Source organism: Vulpes vulpes, chromosome 10, assembly GCF_048418805.1.
Source record: "Vulpes vulpes isolate BD-2025 chromosome 10, VulVul3, whole genome shotgun sequence".
Lineage (NCBI taxonomy): Eukaryota > Metazoa > Chordata > Mammalia > Carnivora > Canidae > Vulpes > Vulpes vulpes.
Genome location: NC_132789.1, coordinates 40,670,886 through 40,695,828, shown reverse-complemented (window position 1 = coordinate 40,695,828; position 24,943 = coordinate 40,670,886). Strand labels below are relative to the sequence as shown.

Sequence of the window (24,943 nt, the reverse complement as noted above, 5' to 3'; positions counted from 1 at the left end):
CCTTGGCCTATTTTAATCCCTGCAATGCAATCCTAATTTCACATATTCATACAGCTGCTAAAATCATCTTTCATACATAACACACTGATTTTGTCATACTATGTTTTGAAGCTTGCTAGTAGTTTTGTCCCGGCATATGACAGTCTAGAAGGGCAAATCTCATTACTCTTCTTAGAACTGTTACTGTTATTTATAGTAGTATCCTTTGTAGAGAGAATACTGTCCTATTTCTTTATTATTTTCTTAGAGTGTATGCCTGCATAAAATCGTTGCCTTTTCCCTCTACCTGCATAACTTTCCACAGGATATATTTTTGAATATGTGTTCAATAAAATCAATGCAGTAGAGGTACAGATAAATATAAGACGTGGTCCTTATTAAAATCTGAAAGGTAAAACCCTGAAGTTTCCTTATTTCAGTGTTAAATGGACAAGGCAGCAGATAGTTTTGAAGAAAGTTTTGGTAAAAGAATAGTTTTATCAGAGCAGGCCACAAACATAACAGACTCATTTCACTGTTTTCAGCTTGTAGAACCCTTCCAGATGTTTTGCCTACGGATATGAAAATATACCCTGAAATAAGTCTTCTAATAAAAATGAGATCTCATTTTTTGCAACTTTTTTAAACCTAATTTTATCATGGTTGTATGTCTAGGTTTGTATATATAGGTCTCCCTTATTTTATGATTGCCTGTGATTCTGTTAGGTGATTACACCATAAATTATTTGGCCACATCTCTGTTATTATAAATCATGCTAGAGTGAACTTCTTGTGCTAGTACTTCTGTATTGTAGATTTTAAACTGTGGACTAGTATATTTTTTACCTTAACAAATTTAAGTTTTAAAATGATTTTTAAATTCTGCCATAGTTTTTTAAAGACTTTAATATTACTTTTTTAAAAAAGATTTTATTTATTTAGTCATGAGAGACAGAGAGAGAGAGAGAGAGAGAGAGGCAGAGACACAGGCAGAGTGAGAAGCAGGCTCCATGCAGGGAGCTCAGTGTGGGACTCGATCCTGGGTCTCCAGGATCACGCCCTGGGCTGAAGGCGGTGCTAAACCGCTGAGTCACCCAGGCTGCCCCCTAATATTACTTTTTAAAAGTAACTTTGCTATAATATATACCTTTTGGTAACAGAGGATTATACACATCATTCTTATGCAGAATACACTGTAGTTTGAACAGATGAAAAATAGAAAGCTGTTTTTATTTTTTTAACCCAGACTATGGCATTTTATTTTAGTTGCTGTGTATCATGGTAGATGGTATTATTTTCTGCCAAAGTGTGATGATATAGGTCTGTTAGATATTGTATATAAGGTGACCAGACCCTGCAGATTCTGAAATTTGTATATGGAATCTTATTCTTCACTGTAGGATAAATGTCTCTTACCCTAAGTTAAGGAGAAAGAAGCCTGAGTACAGTTCAAGCCCTTAAAGGAAAAATTGCAGCATTGATTAAATATTGCTATTAGTAAACTGTTATTTAGAAATATCACTTTCTGTGTCAATTCTAGATTTTAAACCCTTTCTCTACAGAAAGTAACTCAGCATATTGGGAATGCATGTATTAAAAACCTATCATTTTGACATTAGGAGACAAATTAATTTTATTTCTTATATTTCACTTACATGAATATAAGATTATATACTTAGGTCTGTGAACATCATTAACTTATATTTCCAAAGAATATTGCTATAAATGGAAGCTTATGTTTTTTGAGAATTTCGGCAGTCTAAAATAGAGAAACCATTAAAATTTTAGAATATGGGAATAACCAATAACATTCACTAGTAATAGAGGACAGTGACATATACTTAAATCATTTATGTCAAGTTGTATTTCTGACCCCTTTCTCCTGATCCTTTGTGTACATAAATATTTTAAAGAACAAATTATTGGCAATATATTTTGTTTTCTGAGGAGATAGAATGATAGCTACTAACCTAGACTTTCCATGATATTTTATGTATAGCCACTTTTCATTTAAAAAGTCATTTGTGGGACGCCTGGGTAGCTCAGTGGTTTGAGTATCTGCCTTTGGCCCAGGGCATGATCCCGGAGTTCACATTGGGCTCCCTGCATGGAGCCTGCTTCTCCCTCTGCTCATCTCTCTCTCTCTCTCTCTCTCTCTCTCATAAATAAATAAAATCCTTTTTAAAAAAAAGTCCTTTGTTAGAATTTAAACAAAAAATATATCAATTGGCATCATTACATAATATTCCCATTAGAAGGAATAGCTTGCCTTTGTGACTACTTCAGAATCCTTTAAAAGAAAGTTGAACAGTGGGCTTAAAATAGTCTAGTAATGTGAAATTGTAAATTGAATTGTGATAATTTTACCTAAGGAGAATTAGGAAAACATTTTAAAGGTGCCCTTTAATTTAGTGGAATCACTCTAGTTTCATTTTTTTTTTAAGAAAAAGCTAACAATTCACAAAGCTTTGAGGATAGTTTTTTTTTTTTTTTTTTAACCCTTATTTCTTCTTAGAAAATCCAAAGTAATGGTCCTTTTTGTGGACGTTCAGATACATTGAAAAGGCAAAACTATTTTATATATTGCTTACGAGCCTGTTTGTGGATGTGCTATTTTTGTTTTAGGAGTCACATGATGCATTATTGGAATTTGGGAATAATAACCTACAAATATTGGTTCACGTTACCAAGGAAGGGGTGTGGAAAAACCCAGTTCTTCTTAAAATTCTGTCTCAACAGCCAGTAGAAACAGAAGAAGGTAAGCCTCAAAACTTGACTGACTATATTGAAGGAAAGTTTAGCTCTTAGAGAGTTAGAATTGATTAATGGAATAAAAATTTGTGAATATCACCTGTGTATCTATACCCCTCTCCTTTAAATAGTAAAAACTAACCTTAAGCATTTAATGTTTTGCCTAAGGATTCTTGCATTTTTAGGTAGTGTTTTAAATATCCCTTGTACTTACTTTAAAATGTTGCATTGAGTAACAATGTTCAAAGTTCCTGAGATACAAGTGAGTAATCTGTTTCTAGTCTTCCTTATATGGTAGAACTTTACTGCCCATATGTTGTTCACTGGTTACTACAACTAAGGACCATGAAAAAAATTGCTTTTTGATTTAAACTTATGAAATATTGGAATTTAGCATTTTGTAAAGAAATGCAAAGAATGGAAACTTTCATTTGCAAAATTGTCAGTTTAAGACCAGAAGATTTGTGGGTTTGAATTGATACTTGCATTTTAGACACAAAAAATTATCTCATTTGATACCACCAATTATGATTTCATTTGCTTTAAGGTAGTAGAAACTTAAAAGGATCACATTCTGTTAAATATATATTTCTGGAATAAAAATGAGATTGAGAAGAGTTTTTATACTTTTGGTATGTCTTTAATTTAGGTCTTAAACAGACCATTTAAATATTGATGCCTTAAAATACCCTAGTTAGCTTATTCATTCATCAGGTTTGAGAGCCTACTGTATTCACAGTTTGGTTTTTCTGTATAGTTAGAAGATTGGCAATAAGAGTACTTATTCTTGGTTCCTTCTCTCTGCTATCTACTGCTTATTAGTCACACTGACAAAAGGGAAAAAAGAATAAGAGAAAGAGCTATTTAATAGAAAACGATTGGTTTTATTGTTTTCTGTTGAGGTTCCAGTAAATGTCATCCCTTCGTAGATATAAGCAGATGGAGGCTAAAACCACCTTTCTTACTAATAAAAGTTGCTTAGAGGATAGAGCCAAATAGTTTCAGAAGAATCCCAGAATTAGGCAGATCCCAGTCCAGATAGGGCTTGACTAGGGCCAAGAAGAACACTTAACTCTCATACTTTCTAGAGGCAGGCCTAAACTCAAAACAAAAAAGGATAGAGTGGCATTAAAGGTCCCCACTTTATTTTCTCATGATGTACAAATCAAATACATCACCCTACCTCAGGAGTAAACCGCAATTTCTTTTTATATAGAAAAATATCAAGAGATGAGGAGAAGCACCCTTCACCTGATAACCTTGTGGTATTCTGTCTATTCAGAGATTAATTAAGGCCCCACTATCTATAAGATTCTGAATGGGTACAGAACACCTACATATCTAAGGGATTATTCTGTGAACTATCATATAAGTGATGGGTAGCCTATATAGTCTGCCTACTTTCTCAGTTACTTTTACCCTAATTTCAGGTCAGGAGATTAGGAAACTTCCTTTATGGCTCCACTGCCCTTATAGCCCAGGTTTTAACATATATTTGAAACTAGAAAGCAGTGACCATCGTCTTATTGATGAGTGTTTTGGGACATTTCTGCTGGGCATAGTCAGCAGGGAAATAGTAGGTTCTCTCACCCAGGTTTTAGCCCAGATACTGGGCTATCTGTGTATACTACATTGTGTAAAAAATGGTAACATTTAAGGTCCAGTTAAAAACAGCCCTTTTGGAGCCTTTCCACCTCAGGCCACCCCAGCATCCTATCACAGAAGATGGGGATGGTGAGACCAAGCCCAGCTAAGGCTACATTGGTGGTTCCCATCCTGACCCCCATGACTCACGGAACCACTCCTCCCCACAGTAGTGATGGCAGTAGCCACCTGGATCCAGGCAGCTCACAGACCAGGAGACTTCAGCCCACTGACAACAGTGGGGACCCTCCCCACATGCCATAATAGAGTGATTCTAACTCCAACTCAAAAACACCCAGAGCTACCATTTGGTATCTGCTAGTTTTTCCAATTGACCTCTACCCCTTCCAGCACCCTTCTCCCCTTACTTTGCTATAACTTGTGACATCAAAACAATGGCTTTTCCTCCTTTTTCTTGAGACTCAGGAGGACCAAAGCCATAGCCTTTGTGTGTGTGTGTGTGTGTGTGTGTGTGCGCGCTTTTTTTTCTCCCCTCTCCCCTACCAATGGTTGTAAGAGAGTTCCATCCTTGTTTAGAGTCACTAACTCCTTTCCCTAAATGAGGCTGACAAGGAACCAGCTCCTATACCTCCTTCCAGTTGTTTTTATTTCCCACTCCAGTTTATTTTTTGTGTCCCTTAAACCATCTACCTCTGCAGCCATTTTGTGGATTGTCATGTGCCACTTGACCCTCTAGTAAAAACAAAAATGGGCTTTCCTCTTAAAAAAAAAAGAAAAAGGGCTTTTTTTTTTTTTTTAAGATTTTATTTATTTATTCAGGAGAGACATGGAGAGAGAGAGAGAGGCAGAGACACAGACAGAGGGAGAAGCAGGCCCCATGGAGGGAGCCCAGTGGGGGACTCGATCCCGGGTCTCCAGGATCATGCCCCGGGCCAAAGGTGGGCACCAAACCGCTGAGCCACCAGGGATCCCCAAAAGGGTTGTTTTTAACTGGACCTTAAATGTTACCATTTTTTACACAATGTAGTATACACAAGGTAAACTGTCATGATGTTTGCAATTTATTTTTAAATAGCTCAGGAAAAGAAAAGCTAAGTAAAAGGACAAAAACGGTTCAATTGTTGAATCTAGATGGAAGAAAGAATATATAATTAAAAATTATTTTGTAGTGGGGTGCCTGGGTGGCACAGTCAGTTGAGCATCTGACTCTTGGTTTTGGCTCAGGTGGTGATCTTGGGGTCATGGAATTGAGCCCTGCATAGGGCCCCATGCTTAGCAGCATGGGCTTGGGCTTCTCTCTCTCTCCCTCTGCCCCTCCCACTTGTACACACTCTTTCTCTCTAAAATAAATAAATGAAAAAAAAATTTAAAGTACTAAATTGACAGGATACAGGATTTCCTGCCCAGGATTTCCTTTTTAAAAACAAAGTTGAGGGGCACCTGAGTGTCACAGTCAGTTAAGTTAAACAAGAGTTAATCTCACTCTTGTTTTCAACTCAGGTTGTGGTCTCAGAGTTGTGAGATGAACCCACATTGAGTTCCATGCTTAGTGCAGAGTCTACTTGAGATTTTTCTCTCCCTCTTCCTCTGCCCCTTCTGCTTGCGCTTCTTTATTTCTCTCTAAAATAAATAAAATAAATCTTTCAAAAATTGAATAAATAAAAAACAAAGTTAAGATACATAACTTGAAATGAATTTTAAAATTCAAGATTAGGGGCAGCCCAGGTGGCTCAGTGGTTTAGTGCCTCCTTCAGCCCAGGGTGTGATCCTGGAGACCCAGAATCGATTCCCATGTCAGGCTCCCTGAGTGGAGCCTACTTCTCCCTCTGCCTCTCTCTCTCTCTCTGCTTCTGTGTCTCTCATGAATAAATAAATACAATCTATAAAAAAATAAAATAAAATGCAAGATTGGGGCGCCTGATGGCACAGTTAGTTAAGTGTCCAACTCTTGTTTCAGCTGAGGTCTTGACCTCAGGGTCATGATATTGAGCCCTGCATTGGGCTCTGTGCTCAGTGAGGAGTCTGCTTGAGACTCTTTCTTCCCCTGCCCCTCCCTCTATGTGCAGTCTTTCTCGTCCTCTCTCAAATAAATCTTAAAAAATAAATGAAATGCAAGATTGGTTTGTGTGTTAAAAGTTGATACAGGGACACCAGGGTGGCTCAGTGGTTGGGCACCTGCCTTCGGCTCAGGTCGTGATCCTGGGATCCAGGATCGAGTCCCATATCGGGCTCCCTGCGAGGAGCCTGCTTCTCCCTCTGCCTGTGTCTGCATCTCTCTCAGTCTGTGTCTCATGAATAAATAAATAAATATTTTAAAAAATAATAGTAATTAAAAAAAATAAAAGTTGATAGAGTTGTGTAACTTGTTCTAGTATATTGGGTAAAGTAGAAATAATAGCAATTTAGAATTCATTATGTTGTAACCACCATGTAAATGCTTTTCATATCTCATTTAGTCCATAAACCAGGAAGAGATTACACATGCCCAAGGCCACATAGTTAAAATAGGGAGGCAGAATTTGAGCCCAGGTGAAGAGGTATTAAAAGTTTTTTTTTTTAAGCTTTTATTTATTTATTCATGAGAGACACAGAGAAAGAGGCAGAGGGAGAAGCAGGCTCCATGCAGGGAGCCCGATGTGGGACCCAATCCTGGGACTCCAGGATTATGCCCTGAGCTGAAGGCAGAGCTCAACTGCTGAGCCACCTTAAGTGTCCTGAGATACTAAAAATTTTTGACTGAAGAGTGCTAAAGTTGCTAAATATATGGTTTTGTTAAACCCTTCTAATATGTAAGGCATCGTGCTTACTGCTGTAGGGAACACAGAAGTTAACAAGATGTGGTATTTGTTTACAAATTGTTGATGGTATAGTAAGGGAGATGACAGAAACAAATAGCAGCAGCTAGTATTGAGCATTTACTCTGTGCCTGGCTCTGTACTAAGTATCTTATCTGCATTACTGGTATTTCATTTATGATTCCTTCAGCTCTGTGAGGTGGATATTACTAACTTTTTTTTTTTTATAGATAAAGAAACTTGAAGCTCAGAGAGGTCAGTTAATTTGCCCAAGGGTCTCACAGCTAGTATGTGCCAGTCATAATTCAGCCTCATATTAGTGATTCCAAAACCTGAGATCTTAACCTCTTTAAACTGTAATCCTTTATTCCTATGGTTAAAGAGAAAAATAAGTGTGGTGAAAGAAGTAAAATGCTGTGAAAATTTAGAAGAGAGTGGCTTGTATAGATACATACCTGTACTTATGGTGGGGTTTGTGACTCAGCTTAACCTGGTAGGACAGATAAACAGAGCAGAATCTGATGTTGGGTAGGATAGGATATTGGGGTGACAGATGTGGCAGGAAGTAGGATGGAAGAATTAGATTGGAGAGTTTAAAGAATTGCTAGGATACAATAAGGATATAATAGTAATTGAAGGACAGAGTTGGCAAGGAAGTATAATGCCAAAATTTCATTTCTGTATGATTAAGAGAATACCATTACTGAAAATAGAAGTAAGGAATAAGGAGCTGTTTGAGTGGGAGATATGATTATGAGTTCATTTTGTGGAATTTAGTGTCTATGGGACTAAAATAGAAAAATCTAAGTGAAAGTGATCTGTTTTCTGTACATACTTTTTGACCTTGACTAGATATTAGAGTACCTATGGAATTTATTTTATTTTTTAAAAGATTTTATTTATTCATTTGAGATACATGCGCATGCACACACACACAGCATTAGCAGGGAAGAGAGGCAGAGAGAGAAGCAGACTCCCTGCTGAGCCAGGAGCCCAACATGGGGATCGATTCCAGGACATGGAGATCCGACCTAAGCCGAAGGCAGACACTTAACCATCTGAGCTACCCAGGCACCCCTAGAGTATCTATGGAACTTAAAACCAACACACATTCACTCCCTCCCCCCATTCCAGCTCCACGCTTCACCTGCTAAACCAAAATCTGCAGAGTTGGAGCTCTAGAATCTAGACCTTTTGAAGTACCACAGGAAATGAGCACCTTCTTGCCTATATAGAATGAATTATATTTAGTGGGAGAAAAAATAGGTCCTTTAGGTCCTCTGTACTCAAAATATTTCTGGAATGATAAATAAGAAATTGGAAAGTTACTGTTTTTTAAGAGGAAGACTGGAAGAATGGAGTTAGGGCAGAAAGGAGACAATAATTGTACACCTTTTTGGGCTTTTTGCATTTTGTGTCATGAGCATATGCAGTATTACCTGTTTTTGAAAAAATTTTAAAAGCTTTATAAACAATAGCCAAACTATGGAATGAGCCCAGCTGTCCACCGACTGAAGAATGGATAAAGAAGATGGTGTGTGTGTGTGTAAAATGAAATATTACTCAGCCATCAAAAAGATTGAAATCTTGCCATTTGCAACAATGTGGATGGAACTAATGTACTCTGCTAAGCAAAATAAGTCAGAGAAGACAAATACCATTCATTCATGTGTGAAATTTAAGAAACAAAACATATAAATCTGGGGGTGGGGGGCAAAGGGGGCTAGCAAACCATAAGAGACTTAACCATAGAGAACAAAATGAGGGTTGATGGAGGGAGGTGGGTGGAAGATGGGCTAAATGGGTGATGAGTTTTAAGGAGGGCACTTATGAGGAGCACTGGGTGTTGTATGTAAGTGATGAACCACTGAATTCTCTTGAAATCAATATTGCACTGTATGTTAACTACCTAGAATTTGAATTTTTTGAAAAAATGAAAAACTACAGTTTTGCTGTAATTAAGACTGAGCCAATGGTTTATCCTCCCTGAGTTCAATGGTTTATTATTAATACTAATGATTTCTACTCCATGTATAGCCTGTAGACATACCAGCGTGGGCATCATCTGAGAGGCTTGTTAGAAAAGCAAAATCTCAGGTCCCATTTCATACCTACTGAATTAGAACCTGCATTTTAAAAGGATACTTGCGGTTATTTAGAAGGCACTTTCAAGTTTGAGAAACACTCTTTTAGATGAAACACTTAAAGCAGTTTGTTTGCTCATGACTTGTCTTAGCATACAGTATTCTCACCTCTGTTTTTTAAATAATGGTATATAATGATGTCACATATTTGTTGAGTATCTGTTATTCGTAAATCTAGGGATTGTCTGGAACACTGTAAAAGTCAGTGCTTGGGTGCTTAATATTTAGTAGTGCTCAGAGCAGCATTTTCCAAAGTGTGTACTGAACCAGGAACATATATTTTACATTGTACTAATAATATGTGTAAAAGGGTTCTCTGGTCAAATCAGTTTGGGAGACATTGGGTTAAATAAAAGTGAACAGTTTTCTTTATTGCAGGACTGTTCAGAGATTTGACCAAGGAATCCTTTTTTTTTCTAGGACTATCTCTCAGGTCTTTTGGTCGGTGGAACACACTTTGAGAAATTCCTGGTTTAGAGGAAAGAACACCACTGGCTTTGGAATCCTTGGCAAGTTACCTAATTTCTCTGAATATTAATTTTCCTAACCTTAAAGTGGGGATAATAATACTTGCCTTGGTGGTGGTGTGAAGAATAAATGAAAGGTATATTAGAAACACTCAGCCTAAAGCTTGGTACCTCATAAAAGTGTTCAAGTGATAGTTGTTAATATTACATAGGTTACGTCTTTTTCTTCATTTACACTTACGGTTGATTTCTGTATTCCTTAATATCCTTATCAGAAAGTGAGGGAAGAGAAAGTCAATTAATTTTGATAAAATGTTAGTAGTTTTATGAAGAGGTTTGGTGTTCAGAATAAAACTACTAAGTAATGTGGGAATCATTAGCAAATTTAGTTTATTTTGCTCTCTGCTCTGTTAGATGAATATTGAGATCAGAATAAACTTCCCAGGTTATATCAACTGAATGTTTATTCACTAAAAACAAACCAACAACAAAAGATACCAAACTTGCATCTTAACCTTGACATGTTATGAGGTATGTTACCAGATTTTTATTTTTCCTCTTTTCTAGTCAATAAATTGATTGCACAAGAAGGACCTTCCTTTCTACAAATGCGAATAAAACATTTGTTGAAATCTAACTGCATTCCTCAGGCCACTGCTTTATCAAAACTATGTGCAGAATCTAAAGAAATTTCAAATGTGTCGTCTTTTCAGCAAGCCTATATCACATGCTTATGTTCCATTCTCCCTAATGAAGATGCTATTAAGGAGGTGAGTAAAGCAAATTACTATGAATTTAATAGATTTTTATAAATGTCATATGGCAGGATGAAAACCAAGACTTTTTTTTTCTGACTACTGAAAAGTACCATTTTAATTGCATATAGCTGTTCAACAGATTGAGTATAAAGTTGTCCTGTAGGTGGATTTGAAAAGTAGATAATTAAAAAATATACAGATGGGTATTTATGTGTTTGGGCAATGGTTTGCTTTGAAATCTTCAAATATGAAAGTTTTTGTTTTTAAGTAATGCTTTCTTGTATTTGGGAAATGCAGAAATTATTAATACTGACATCAAGAGATAAACTAAAGAGAATGGCACTTAGCTTAAGTTACTTCATACATGTAACTGTAAGCAGAGAAGTACAGAGCTTTAGAACCCAGAAATACATTTTGAACTCTTATTAAGTGGATAAGCTGGACACCCTGGAAAATAATAAAGCAGTTGAGTCTTTTTTAAAAACTATTTTATGAGTCAAAAATGTGTTTTTTCTTTAAAAAAGTTGGAACTTGCTTTCTCTAATAGTTTTTGATAAATTATACAGAGAAAGATGAGGAATTCCTAGTATATTCCATCATCTACCTGTAATCTCTAAGATCTGGTACATGGATTTTCATTTTACCTCTACACTGACCTTTTCTTATGAAGGTAAGAATCCCAAGGATTTGGTTTTATGCTGTAATAATTCTTAAACTTTAATGACAATTTCAATTTACAGTTTTATTTATAGTTTCCTACTCCAAATGCAACTCTGTCTTTCTACCTCTCTCACTGCAGGACCAAGAATCTGTTGATCCTATCACCTTTTCACTCTCCCTCATCCTTCTCATGTATTCATTTCCCTCCTTACTTTGCTTTTCCATAATCAATATTATCACTTCTTTAGTTTCTCTACTGTCTCTCCCTTAATTGTACTTACTTGACTAACCAGCATCCTGATTATCCCTGAATCTTTACCTACTCCATATCTTTACCTGCACCAGTAGGGTCAAACTTGGGTGGAGGAAAGGAAACCAGCCTACCGATTTCACTTGAAATCAGTCATGCTAAATTTTTTTAGGCCTTTCACTTTCCACTTTTGTAGATTACTATTTCATAGTTTGTCTTTTCTCTTCAAACTTACAATGTCTTGTGCCCTATTGCCCTATCTACTGATGAACTTTCTATTTCTCTGAGAAAATTCAGGCAGTTAGGAGAGAATTTCTGTAAGCTGCTTCCATGACATCTATTCATCTATTTGTATCAGTATCAGTGCATGCACTCTTTTGCTTCCCTTACTAAGGATAATGGTATCTGTTCTCCCACCTAAGCAATCCCCTTGACTTCACTATCACATCCCATCTGCTCTCGCCCTCTCAGAGGAAATGCTACAGTACTTCTTTTCTCTACTGCTTCTTAAGTTGCCCCTCTGCTGTAACCATCCTGTCAGCATTTATGCTGTTATTTCTTTCATCTTTAAAAAGGAAATTTTTAGATTCCACTTCCCTTCCAGTGATTCCTCCCCCTCCCTGCATTTTTCTCCTGGCCTTTCAGCCTAATTTCTTAAATGAATGGTGTGAATTTACTGTTCTAACATTTTTCTCTTTGAACACATTGTTTTAAAGATTGTTTTTTAAAGATCTTATTTATTCATGAGAGACACAGAAAGAGAGGCAGAGATGTAGGCAGAGGGAGAAGCAGGCTTCCTGCAGGGGTCCTGACTCAAGACTCAATCCAAGGACCCCAGGATCATGACCTGAGCCGAAGGCAGACACTCAACTACTGAGCCACCCAAGTGTCCCCCCTTTTCCTGAGCACATTGTACATTGCAATATGGCATTCACCCCTGTCAGTCCACCACATCACTAAATCCAATGATGATTTCTCAGTTTTCATCTAACTCAATCTGACGTTGTCTTTTAAACTTTAACAGTTTTCCCACTTGGATTCTAGGTATCGCGCTCTCTTGGTTTTCTGTGCACTTGACTGATTAGTCTTTCTTAGTTCTACCTTGCTCTTCCTCCTCAGTACCCTAGGACTCTGTCCTTCCTTGAGTGTCCTTTATTTCCTACCTATACATATCCCCTCAGTGACCTCTTTTTGATTCATGGCTTTAAATACCAACTGTAATCTGAATCCAAAATATTTTATCTCCAGCCCAAACCTCTCCTCTGGTAGGGCTTGATCCAACTGCTTGATCACTGTCTCTACTGGTATGGCTAATAGCAGCTTAGACTTCACATGTCCATAACTAAGCTCCTGATCTTCCTGACATTAGGGCTTTGTTTTTATGAGCTTTCTTCTGAATGAAGTCTGTTGCTGTCCAGACTCAATGTTTGAGTCCTTACTATATGTTAAGCACTATGCCAAATGCTTTATACAGATTGTTCACATTCACTTCTCACAATGACTCATGAGTAGCTCCATTTTATTGGTGAGGAAACTGAGGCTCAGATCAAATAATGAAAGTGGTTAAGCTGAGATTCAAACCTGAGTTTGGGGGCAGCCCCGGTGGTCGACGATTTAGCACTGCCTTCGTCCCAGGGCCTGATTTGGAGACCCAGGATCAAGTCCCACGTTGGACTCCCTGCATAGAGCCTGCTTCTCCCTCTGCCTGTGCGTCTCTCTCTCATAAATAAACAAACAAATAAATACCTTAAAAACAAACAAACCTGAGTTTGGTATACTATCACTAATACTATATTAAAGATACAGAATAATAAATATCCTAGGTGATATATATGAGATATATAGGGTTTATATGACAAATGCTGCCTTAGGCATTGGGGTTGCAAAGATGAATCTATAAGCCTCTGAACTGGCCTACTTGTTTTTACTCTTGCCCTCTACATTCTTCCCAAAAGTAACTAGAATAATCTCTTTAAAACTTAAATGGAGCCATTACATCCCTTCGATCAAAACCATTCAATAGCTTTCTGTCTTCTTCAGAATAAATCAGAAGTCTTTATTCTGTGTGTTATGGCCCCTGGCTATTTCTATAAATATCTCTGATAGTATCTTATACAACTTAATGGTCACTGCTCTCTAGCTGCCTTATCTTTGCTGTTGTTTGAACAAACTAATTATATTCCTAACTTAGAGCTTTGTAATTGCCATTTCCTCTACATGGAATGCCTTTCTGCAAGATCTTCTGGATGGCTTGTTCCCCTTAACATCATTCACAACCTTCCTCAATATTGCCATATCAGAGAGACCTTCCTCCTTGTCCCATCTAAAATAGTATCCCGGAATACCAGGGTGGCTCAGCAATGGAGCATCTGCCTTCGGCTCATGTCATGATCCTGGGGTCCTGGGATCAAGTTCTGCATCAGGCTCACTGCAGGGAGCCTGCTTCTTCCTCTACCTATGTCACTACCTCTTTCTCTGTGTCTCTCGTGAATAAATGAATAAAATATTTTAAAAAAAAATCCCATCCCTCTACTCTGCCCTATTTTTCTTCAAGTAATACCTGTTGTCATTATTATAAACAAATACAGATACATCTAAAATGGCCCCCTTCATATTCCGTTCCCTTACCTACCTGTTTTTTCTTTATGTTTATATTACTACTTCCACTAGACATCATATTTGCTGCTTCTCCTTCCACCCACTAGATTGAAAATTTTGGAAGGATGAGGACAGGTTTGTTTAGGTGTATCTCTACATTCTAGAATACTTAGCAGCATAATAGTTATTCATGAGGGACTGACTTTAAGCCTGTTTGCTAATATTTATTTGCATTATTGGGAAGGGTAAGGAGACAGGAGAGTGCTTACCTCTAGTAACAGCTGGGAACTGTGTTTGGGAAAATTGATTAGAGTTTTTAAATTATAGTAATGGTTATATTCAGCACCTGATATATACCAGAAGAATTCATTCAGAAGAAGCAGAAAAGCTAGACTATGAATTTGATTCCTTTTCATTCTGTAAGTTAACAGTTTTTCCTTTAATGTCTCAGTCTTTGTTTATTTAAAACTTATTTTGTTTGTAGCATTGTATGAAGCATCGGCAAAAACAGAAGAGTATATATTGCCTAGTTTGGTTGCTAGAAACAATTATAGGGAGATAAGTACTAAGGTGTATACTGCTGCCCCTAAACTATAATATAAAGCTTTATAAAAATTGATCCTTGAAAAAAAAATTGATCCTTGAGTTGGACCTTGAAACGATGGTAGTGTTTGGATGGGTAGAAAGAAATGGTTTTGGGATAACTGCCTATGATAGTAAAGGCAGAAAAATGAACGTGTATGGTATAGGGCCCCACTAGAGCACACCTTGCTGTGGCAGAGTAGATGCAGTAGAAATTAGGAAGGTTTTAAAGGTAGAAAGGGAAATGACTGAAACTGTTTTAGGAAGCTTAGACAGAAGGAGAATGTATTAGGTTTAGAAGAGGTTAGAGTTAGCAAGAGGAGAAAGAACAGGACTTGCTGACAGGACAGAAATAGAGGATAATGTGCAGAGATGCTGTCAAGAGACTCCTAAGGCCTGGGAGACCAGAAGAATGGCGGCGTTCTGCTAACTGACTAGACTGTTGGAGAAGGTATGGACAACAGAGAGAGATTGGGAGAATAATTGGCCTTGTTTGTATTCATGACCTTCTCTGGTTTATTAGTAACAAGGCAACAAAACAGAATTTTTTCCTAGAGTTACATAATTAATTCCTTTCAACAAATTTGTTGAGTTTGTAAGGAACGGAATTAGAGGAAATATGATTTGATTCTCTACAACAGTGGTTATCAAACCATGGCCTGTGGACCAAATCCACCCAACTGCATGTTTTTGTAAGTAAAGTTTAACTGGAACACAGTCATACTCATTTCTTTATGTTTATGGCTGTTTTTACTTTACAATAGGAGAGTTGAATAGCTGTAAGAGAAACTACCTGGCCTTAGAAGCTGACAATATTTTATATCTGGCACTTTATAAAAGAGTGTTGGCGTGTTGGCTAGCCTTTGCTTTACAAGAATCAGATATTCCAGTGTATAGCAAACATTAAATATCATTTAGTCTAACCCTCCATGTTTTACCAGTGATGAAACTAAGGCCAAGATCATAATGTTTCCAAGGTCCAGCCTGCATTAAATTAGAGAGTTCAAGCTCAGGCTTGAACACAGATCTTGCTTCCTGGCAGTGTAGTATAACTTATCTCCACCTGGTAAACATGATGAGCCATGTAAAAATAGGAAACATCTTAGTGGTAATTCATTTTGTTCATATTTATATACTTATGTATAGGTGTGATTTAAAACAGTATTATGATTATTGGAATTAAATAAATCTATGCAAAAACATGTAGCACACATCATAAACTTATTTTGAAAGGAACACTGCTAACCAGCACAATTAGTCTCTTCTCCAGTGATGCTTTCTTTTGCAACTGACAACAGAATTAAAGAGAATCTTTGAATTTAACTTTGGAAAAGTACTAATGAATCACTAGATGTTCATTAATTGGAGTTTAAAATCAGCATATGTTGTAAGGTAACAGGGCTCTATACTTGCCATCTACTTGAGCAGAATTCAGGAGAAGAGTCAAATTAACTTGAGCAACAGCTGGGAATAAAACTACTTGTATGTTGGCTCCTGTGGGTATCACCATAGTGGATGTGTGTAACAGGATACCTCTGCTGGGGAAGATTTAGCCAGACACATACAATTAAGATTAATTGAGGGGATCATCTTGAAAGTCAAAATTCAGAACCCCACATTCAGAACTCAGTGGATCCTTAAGTTCTAGTTTCATTTACAATTGAATGAGATAATATTGCTATTAATTTTAAGTAAGAAGGGTTTTAAAAAAAATTTTTTTTGGAGTTCAGTTTGCCAACATATAGCATATCACCTAGTGCTCATCCCGTCAGATGCCCCCCTCAAAGCATATGAAAGGTTTTTAATGAGTCACAGATTCAGCCATGGCCTAGTGTCCCAAGTGGATGTCTTCTCTATTTTTTTATTACTGAAAGAGGAAATCTTTGCAAAGATCAAGTTTTCCACACATATGAGGATAATGATGTTTTAAACACAAAACATTTCTATTGTTATGAAGAGGCAAGGAATCTGTCAGTAGAATTCTTGGCACAGTTAAGATAGGAGTCCATTTCAGTTTTAATCCCTGAATGAACTATATCTTTGGTGTCTGATGTTAATAGATACAGCAGGAGAGGCTTGTTTCTTCTCTTGATGGGGAAATGAAAAGACAAACAGGACTTAATTTACTCACTAGTCTAACACTGGTGGGAATTGACATAGTCACTAGGTGTAGATGATAAACAGAGCAAATACATTTAAACAGGATCCATTGGGAGTTCTGTTTGGGAGTAGAAGAAAAAGTAAACAGGAGCATAGAAATTTCAGGTGTAGTTTAAATAAAAATCAAGATTAAGATGGATCCTGAACAAGGAATAATAGCAGAGTGCATGATTAAATTAAAAATTAAAATCTAAATAATTTTACTGCATTATATGGGAAATGAATGGTACACTCAACAAAATAGATTAAAGGTCAAAAGGCTGTATGAAGAATTGAGGATTTGCCTAATAAATATTTTCTCTCTTGACACAGAGTTCTTGTAAGTAGCTTTGAAGAGATACCTTTCCAGGTGACCCAGTTTTAAAGGTCTGTTATGAGGAACAGATTATTTGCATTATGCCTCAGAATTGATCAGGAAAATACTAGATTGAAAACTGCTAGTCTAGAGGAAAAAAATGATAAAATATTTCTTTTTTTTTTTTTTAATTATGATAGTCACAGAGAGAGAGAGAGAGAGAGAGGCAGAGACATAGGCAGAGGGAGAAGCAGGCTCCATGCACCGGGAGCCTGATGTGGGATTCGATCCTGGGTCTCCAGGATCGCGCCCTGGGCCAAAGGCAGGCGCCAAACCGCTGCGCCACCCAGGGATCCCTGATAAAATATTTCAACAATGGCACTGACCAGAATACTAGTTCACCTTGGTAGCCTAATTGTGAAAATGAGCCACATACGCTGCCTCTGCTCACCTTTTCTTATGCCATTTGGCTACCGGTTATATATATACCGTTGGTGTTTAATTGGCTGTTTATTATGAAAGTCTTCTAATTGCATCTGCTCTTGTCCCCACAGTTCATTTCCTACAATATCCAAGGTTATCTTTTTTCTTTTCTTTTTAAGATACAAGTAGATATTGGGGCACCTGGGTGGCACAGTTGATTAAACATCCAACTCTTGGTTTCGGCTCAGGTTGTGATATCAGGGTCATGAGATTGAGCCCTGAGTCTGGGTCCATGCTCAGCACAGAGTTTGTTTAAGATTCTCTGTCCCTGGGATCCCTGGGTGGCGCAGCGGCTTAGCGCCTGCCTTTGGCCCAGGGCGCGATCCTGGAGACCCGGGATCGAGTCCCGCGTCGGGCTCCCGGTGCATGGAGCCTGCTTCTCCCTCTGCCTGTGTCTCTGCCTCTCTCTCTGTGACTATCATAAATAAATAAAGAAGAGCTCCTTTAAAAAAAAAAAAAAAAAAAAAGATTCTCTGTCCCTCTGCCCCTCCCCACCCATACTTGTGCATGCTCACACTCTCTCAAATAAGTAAATCTTTAAAAAAAAAAAAAAAAAAGTAGGCTTTTTTTTTTTAAAAAGATTGTATTTATTTATTCATGAGAGACACACACAGGCAGAGACATAGGCAGAGGGAGAAGCTGACTCCCCACAGGGAGCCCAATGCAGCACTCGATCCCAGGACCCAGGATCACGCCCTGAGCTGAAAGCAGATGCTCAACCACTGAGCTACCCAGGCATCCCGACATTTTGTTTTAAGATCATTTTAGATTCGCGTATTATTGTAAGAAATAGTATAGGCATATTTTCCAGTCATTTAACTGTTTTCATTGGAAGACTCTGTTAGGCACTAGGGATACAAAGATGAACAAGACACAAGGGAGAGGAACAGCAAACAGAATTCACACACTGTGAGACTGAAGGAGAGAGATCTGAGTTGGAAATTTAGAGATCCAAGTTATCAGCATTTATACCCAGAGAGTGAATAAGATTAAATTTTTCAGAACCCCAGAAGTTAATAAAGGCTTAGTACAACTCAAGAAGGTTTTATTCAGGCAAAACAGATGAGTCTCACTAAGAACAGTGAAGTCGGTGGCATTCAGCTTGCACTACTTCCCAGCTTCTCCCCGGTTCACAGTAACCTTGAAAACAGCTTAAAAACTACATTTGTGGATCCCTGGGTGGCGCAGCAGTTTGGCGCCTGCCTTTGGCCCAGGGCACGATCCTGGAGACCCGGGATCGAATCCCACGTCGGGCTCCCGGTGCATGGAGCCTGCTTCTCCCTCTGCCTGTGTCTCTGCCTCTCTCTCGCTCTCTCTCTCTCTCTCTCTCTCTCTCTGTGACTATCATAAATTTTTTTTAAAAATTCAAAACAAAACAAAACAAAACTACAGTCGTGAAAACCAGCAGCCTAGCAGCCAACTGAGGAAGCAGAATGGATTTTGGAATTCTGCAAAAGCCTATCCCCAGAGAATTGTCACTATTTGATTTTTCTGGCAACTTTTCTGAAAAGCTCCATTCTCAAGATTTGTCGTCTTCTCTTCTTCTTCTTTAAGATTTTATTTATTCATTCATGAGAGACACAGAGAGAGACAGGCAGACACAGGCAGAGGGTGAAGGAGGCTCCATGCAGGAGACCAAATGTGGGACTCGATCCTGGGACTCTGGGATTGCACCCTGAGCCAAAGGCAGACACTCAACTGCTGAACTGCCCAGGCGTCCCCCTCAAGACTTGTCTTTATTTGACTCACAGCTCACAATGCCAAAAGCTCTATCCTCAGTGTATTTGTCAGAAACAATCAGTGGTAATTGTTTAACGTGACAATTGAGGAGGCATTACCAGTCAGGCTAATAAGAACTTGGCCAAAAAAGATTAAAAAAGAGAAAAACTGGGATATGGGATGTCCATAGGGGATTTTGAAAAGCTCTGATATATTCCTAGAATTCTGTAAAGTAACATGCATGTACAGGGCTGTGTGTCTGATGAGGATTGACCCAGGATAGCCCTAATCCCTCACTTTTTATATACCTTTAGGCTCTGCACAAGTAGGAAATGAAAAGCAAGGGAGAATTTTAAGCTGCTTCCTGAAATAGTGAAAGTATGCCCCAACACACAGAGCCACTTGGCAAAAGCAGAGAATTATTCAGGCATTTAAGTAGATCTCTTGAATATGTTGAACTTGTAAGCTGACCATTAAGCTAACCAAGCCGAGACTCCGGTGGCCACACATGACAAAGAATACAGATTTTATTTACAGAATTATTCTCAGAAAGTCAATAACCAAATAGTATTAATAACAAACCCTAAAAAGGTGGAGGACTCTGATATCCATAGTTGCCACAACATATTACTTAAAATATCCACTTACCATGTAAAGAAACATGATAGGCCATACAAAGGGAAAATAGTAGCCAGTAGAAACTTTTCCTAAGTACACCCAGGTATTGGATTTACTAGACAAAAAATTATAAATCAGCTATTACAAATATAGTCAATTTTGCCACTTGTGGTAGTTATGTTCTACATAGTGATTGCAAACACCAAATTACCAAATACTGAAACCATTCCTATAAGGGGAAATCTGTGGTTAGGTTCCTGCAAGGCTCTGGTCATGACATTTTTGTCAACTGAACAATACATAACTTTATTCTATGTGTGCTTCTGTTAGACACCTTATTTTAGGATATATTGTTGATTTCTTAACATTGAACTCACAACCAGCAGCATGGTAACTCAAGCCTGAATGAAGCTTATCTAAGACATGCATTTTCTCCATGAGGCACATCAAAGCCTCTTGCACTTAGCACTAAACAGCACTTCATGACACTGATGGGCTATTTTAAACAGCAAAATCCCAATGAAAAGCACAAAAATGTAAAAAAGTGCCACTATATAGTGTGTACACCAAAGGACTCCAATTTTTCACCACTCTTTGCATGTTTATGAATGACTATGAAAGCATCATGACTTTGAGAGTCAAAAATAAATTTAAGCACATAGTCAAATTTGTGATTGTAGAATCTGTGAATAATGAAGATCAACTATGTATTCAAAAAACCAAAGGAACCATGTCTAAAAAATTAAGAGAAGGGTGCCCAAGTGGCTCAGTCAGTTAACCATCTGCCTTCAGCTCAGGTCATGATTCCAGGGTCCTGGGATCAAGCCCAAAAGTGGGCTCCCTGCTCAGCAGAGTCTGCTTCTCTCTCTGCCCTTGTTCTTGCTCTCTCTCTCTCTCAAATAAATAAAATATTTTTAAAAATAGAGAATTAAGGGAGAATATGAGAACAGTAGTGAATAAATAAATAAATTCAAATTATAAAAACCAAAAAAAGATCTAGAGTGGGAAAGTACAATAATTGCTAGAAAAATTAATTTGTTAAAGAGGTTCAACATCACATTTGAATTAGCAGAAGAAGGAATCCACAAACTTTGAGTGAAAGAGGTTAATTGAGATTATCCAATCTGAGGAACAACCAAGCCCAAAAATATATATGAGCTGACAAAATTGAAAGGGGAAATAGACAATTCAAATATAATAGTTGGAGACTTTAATACCCTACTTTTAATTAATGGACAAACCAACTAGGCAACAAAGAAATGGAGGCTTGAACAACACTGTAAACCAACTAGGCCTAGCAGACATCTATAGAATACCCAACAGCAGCAGATTATACATTTTTCTCAAATCACAGGGATGATTCTCTGGGAAAGAATATATATTACACCACATAGAAAATCTTGAAAAATTTCAAAGAACTGAAATAATACACTATGTTCTTCAGTCACAGTGGAATGAAATCAGAAATCAGGGAGGAGGGCGGGGGTGGGGGTGAATGGGTGATGGGCAGTGAGGGGGGGCACTTGATGGGATGAGCACTGGGTGTTATTCTGTATGTTGGCAAATTGAACACCAATAAAAAATAAATTTATTATTTAAAAAAAAAAAAAAAGGAAATTTGGGAGGGCAGCGCCAGTGGCCCAGCGGTTTAGGTTCAGCTTGGGGCGTGATCCTGGAGACCTGGGATCAAGTCCCACGTCAGGCTCCCTGCACGGAGCCTGCTTCTCCCTCTGCCTGTGTCTCTGTCTCTCTCTCTGTGCCTCTCATGAATAAATAAAATAAAAAATCTTAAAAAAAATTTTTGGGAAATTCACAAACATGTAAAAATTAAACATCTTCCCAAATAAGCCACGGATCAAGTAGGTTTTATCACAGGAATGCAAAGTTGGCTTAAATCCGTCAATGTAATACACCACGTTAATAGAATAAAGGACAAAAGCCACATGTTCATCAAAGAGAGGCAGAAAAAGCATTTAACAAGGTCCTACACCATTCACGTTAAAAACACTAAACAAATTAGGAATAGCAAGGAACTTCCTCAGCCTGATAAAGGGTATCTGAAAATCCATGGGTGACATATTTAATGATAAAAAATTCAGTGGTTTTCCCCTAAGAGGAGAGACAAGACAAGAATGTATGCTTTTGCTGCTTCTATTCACTATTGTACTGGAAGTTTTAGCCAGGACAATTAGGCAAGAAAAGGGGGGAAAGAAAAGCATCCAGATTGGAACTGTCTCTGTTCCAGCATCCAGATTGGAACTGTCTCTGTTTTCACGAACATACTATCATGTATGTAAATAATCCTAGTAAGACCAGTATACTAAAAGTTACTTATTTATATACATATGACAGTAAACAACATGAAAATGAAGTTAAGGAAACAATTTCATGGACAATAGCATTATAAAGAATAAAATGTTTAGGAACAAGTTTTTAGAAAGTGTAAGACATATCCACTGAAGACATAAAATGTTGTTGAAAGAAAGTAAATAAATGGATCAACATCCTGTGTTCTTGGATCAAAAGACTTAGTATTGTTAAGATGGAAATATTCTCTAAATTGATCTACAGATTCAATGCTATCTCTGTCAAAATTCTACCTTCCTCTTTTGGAATAATTGAGAGACTGATCCTAAAATTCCTGTGGAAAATTAAGGGACCCAGGATAGCAAAAACAATCTTGTAAAAGAACTGAGTTGGAAGGGCACTTGAATGGCTCAGTTGGTTAAGCATCCAACTCTTGATTTTGGCTCACGTCATGATTTTAGGTTGGTGAGATCAATCCCCACATTGGGCTCCACACTGGATCCTGCTTAAGATTCTTTTTCCTTCTCCCTTTGCCCCCCACCCCCACCCCACTCATGCCCCTTTTCTCTCTCTCAAAAAAAAAAAAAAAAAGTTGAAGGACTCACACTTCATTAAAAGGTAGCAGTAATCAAGTCAGTGTGGTACTGGCAAAAAATAGGCAGAAAGATCAGTGGACTAGAATCCGGAAATAAGCCATTACACTTATGGTCAAATGATACATTTATGTGAATTCCAAGATAATTCATTGGGGGGAAGAATAATCTTTTCAATTAAGGAGTCTTGGACAACTGGATATCCACTTGCAAAAGAATAAAGTTTGACCTCTAATACTATATATAAAAATTAACTCTAAATGAATCATAGACTTTATAAATATAATAGCTAAAAATGTAACATCTTAGGAGGAAATATAGGAACAAGTATTTAAGGCCTTGGATTAAGTAATTGTTTTTTTATATTTGACACCGAAACACAAGTGACAAAAGAAAAATAAAATTTCATCCAGCTTTGTTAAAGAACATCAAGAAACTGAAAAATTAATGCACAGAGTGGGAGAAAATATTTGTAAACTTATAAGGCTTTTTATAAAGCCTTTCGTCTAGAATATATGAAGAACTCTTACAAATCAACAATAAAAAGAATCCAGTTTTAGGGCAGCCCTGGTGGTGCAGTGATTTAGCGCCGCCTGCTGCCTTGGTGGTACAGTGATTTAGCGCCGCCTTGATCCTGGAGACCTGGGATCAAGTCCCGAGTCGGGCTGCCTGAGTGGAGCCTGCTTCTCCCTCTGCCTGTGTCTCTGCCTCTCTCTCTGTGTGTCTCATGAATAAATAAATAAAATCTTAAAAAAAAAGAATCCAGTTTTTAAAATGTTTAAAGGTTTTTTTTGTTAAATGAATAGACTTTTTTTTAAAAAAAGAGAAACAGCAGAGGACAAACATTATATGGTTTCATTCATTCGGGGAATATAAAAAATAGTGAAAGAGAATAAAGGGGAAAGGAGAGAAAATGGTTGGGAAAGGTCATAGAGGGAGACAGACCCTCAGAGACTCCTAACTCTGGGAAACGAACAAGGGGTGGTAGAAGGGGAGGTGGGCGAGGGGAAGAGGTGACTGGGTGACAGGCACTGAGGGGGGCACTTGACGGGATGACCACTGGGTGTTATGCTATATATTGGCAAATCAAACTCCAATTAAAAATGGCATTAGGGGGATCCCTGGGTGGCGCAGCGGTTTAGCGCCTGCCTTTGGCCCAGGGCGTGATCCTGGAGACCCGGGATCGAATCCCACGTTGGGCTCCTGGTGCATGGAGCCTGCTTCTCCCTCTGCCTATGTCTGTGCCTCTCTCTCTCTCTCTCTCTCTCTCTCTCTCTCTGTGACTATCATAAATAAATAAAAAATTTTTAAAAATGGCATTAGGTAAACCAAAAATAATAAATAAATAAAAAGCAGAAGCAGTTTAAGAAAAATTGAGTGGAAAGTATAGAGTTCCCAGTTTTGTCTATTAACATCTTGCCATTAGTGTGTTATATTCGTTATAATTGGTGAACTATAAAATCTATAGTTTCCATTAAGGTTCAGTCTTGGTCATGTTAAACATTCTGTGGGTTTTGACAGACGTATAATGACATGTGTCTAGCATCACAGTATCATACCGAATAGTTTTACTGCCCTAAAAATGTCTTGTGCTCCACCTCTTCATCGTTTACCCTCTCCCCTCAAGCCCCTGGCATTCTCTAATCTTTTTACTGCCTCTACAGTTTTGCCTTTTCCAGAATGTCGTAGGGTTGGAATTATGTAGTATGTAGCCTTTCCAAATTGACTTCTTTCATTTAGCAATATGCACTTCAGGTTCCTCCGCATCATTTTGTGATTTTATGCCTCCTTCCTCCTTCCCTTCCTCCCTTTCCTCCCTCCTTCCCTTCATTACTCATGTTGCTCTCTGCCTTTCTTTTTTCTTTTCTCTCTCTCTCTCTCTCAAAAAGAGAGAGTGAGTATGCACTGAGGGGACAGGCAGAAGGAGAGGGAGAGAAAATCCCAAGCAGGCTCTATGCTCATGCAGAGCTCGAAGCTAGGCTTGATCCCATGACCCTGAAATCCTGAACTGAGCTGAAATTAAGCTGTCTGGTGTTTAACCGACAGAGCCACCCAGGCGCCCCTCTGCCTTTTTTTTTTTTTAATTCCATGTTTAGGGTTCAGTCTTCGTGTTGTGTTGTAATTCTATTATCTCAAGTTCTTGGGAGTCTAGTTCTGCTGCTTATTGTGTATGTTGCAC

At 37.9% G+C, this 24,943-nt stretch overlaps 1 protein-coding gene across 1 annotated transcript in view; it reads left to right on the top strand.

Moving 5' to 3' along the window:
- The window catches only part of RLF (RLF zinc finger), a 91,389-nt gene that overhangs the window by 35,941 nt on the left and 30,505 nt on the right, over window positions 1-24,943 (top strand). The window contains exons 4-5 of the mRNA XM_025983691.2: window positions 2,605-2,737; window positions 10,309-10,511. Of these exons, the coding sequence (XP_025839476.2) occupies window positions 2,605-2,737; window positions 10,309-10,511 (336 nt within the window). The remainder of the gene's footprint in view (window positions 1-2,604; window positions 2,738-10,308; window positions 10,512-24,943) is intronic.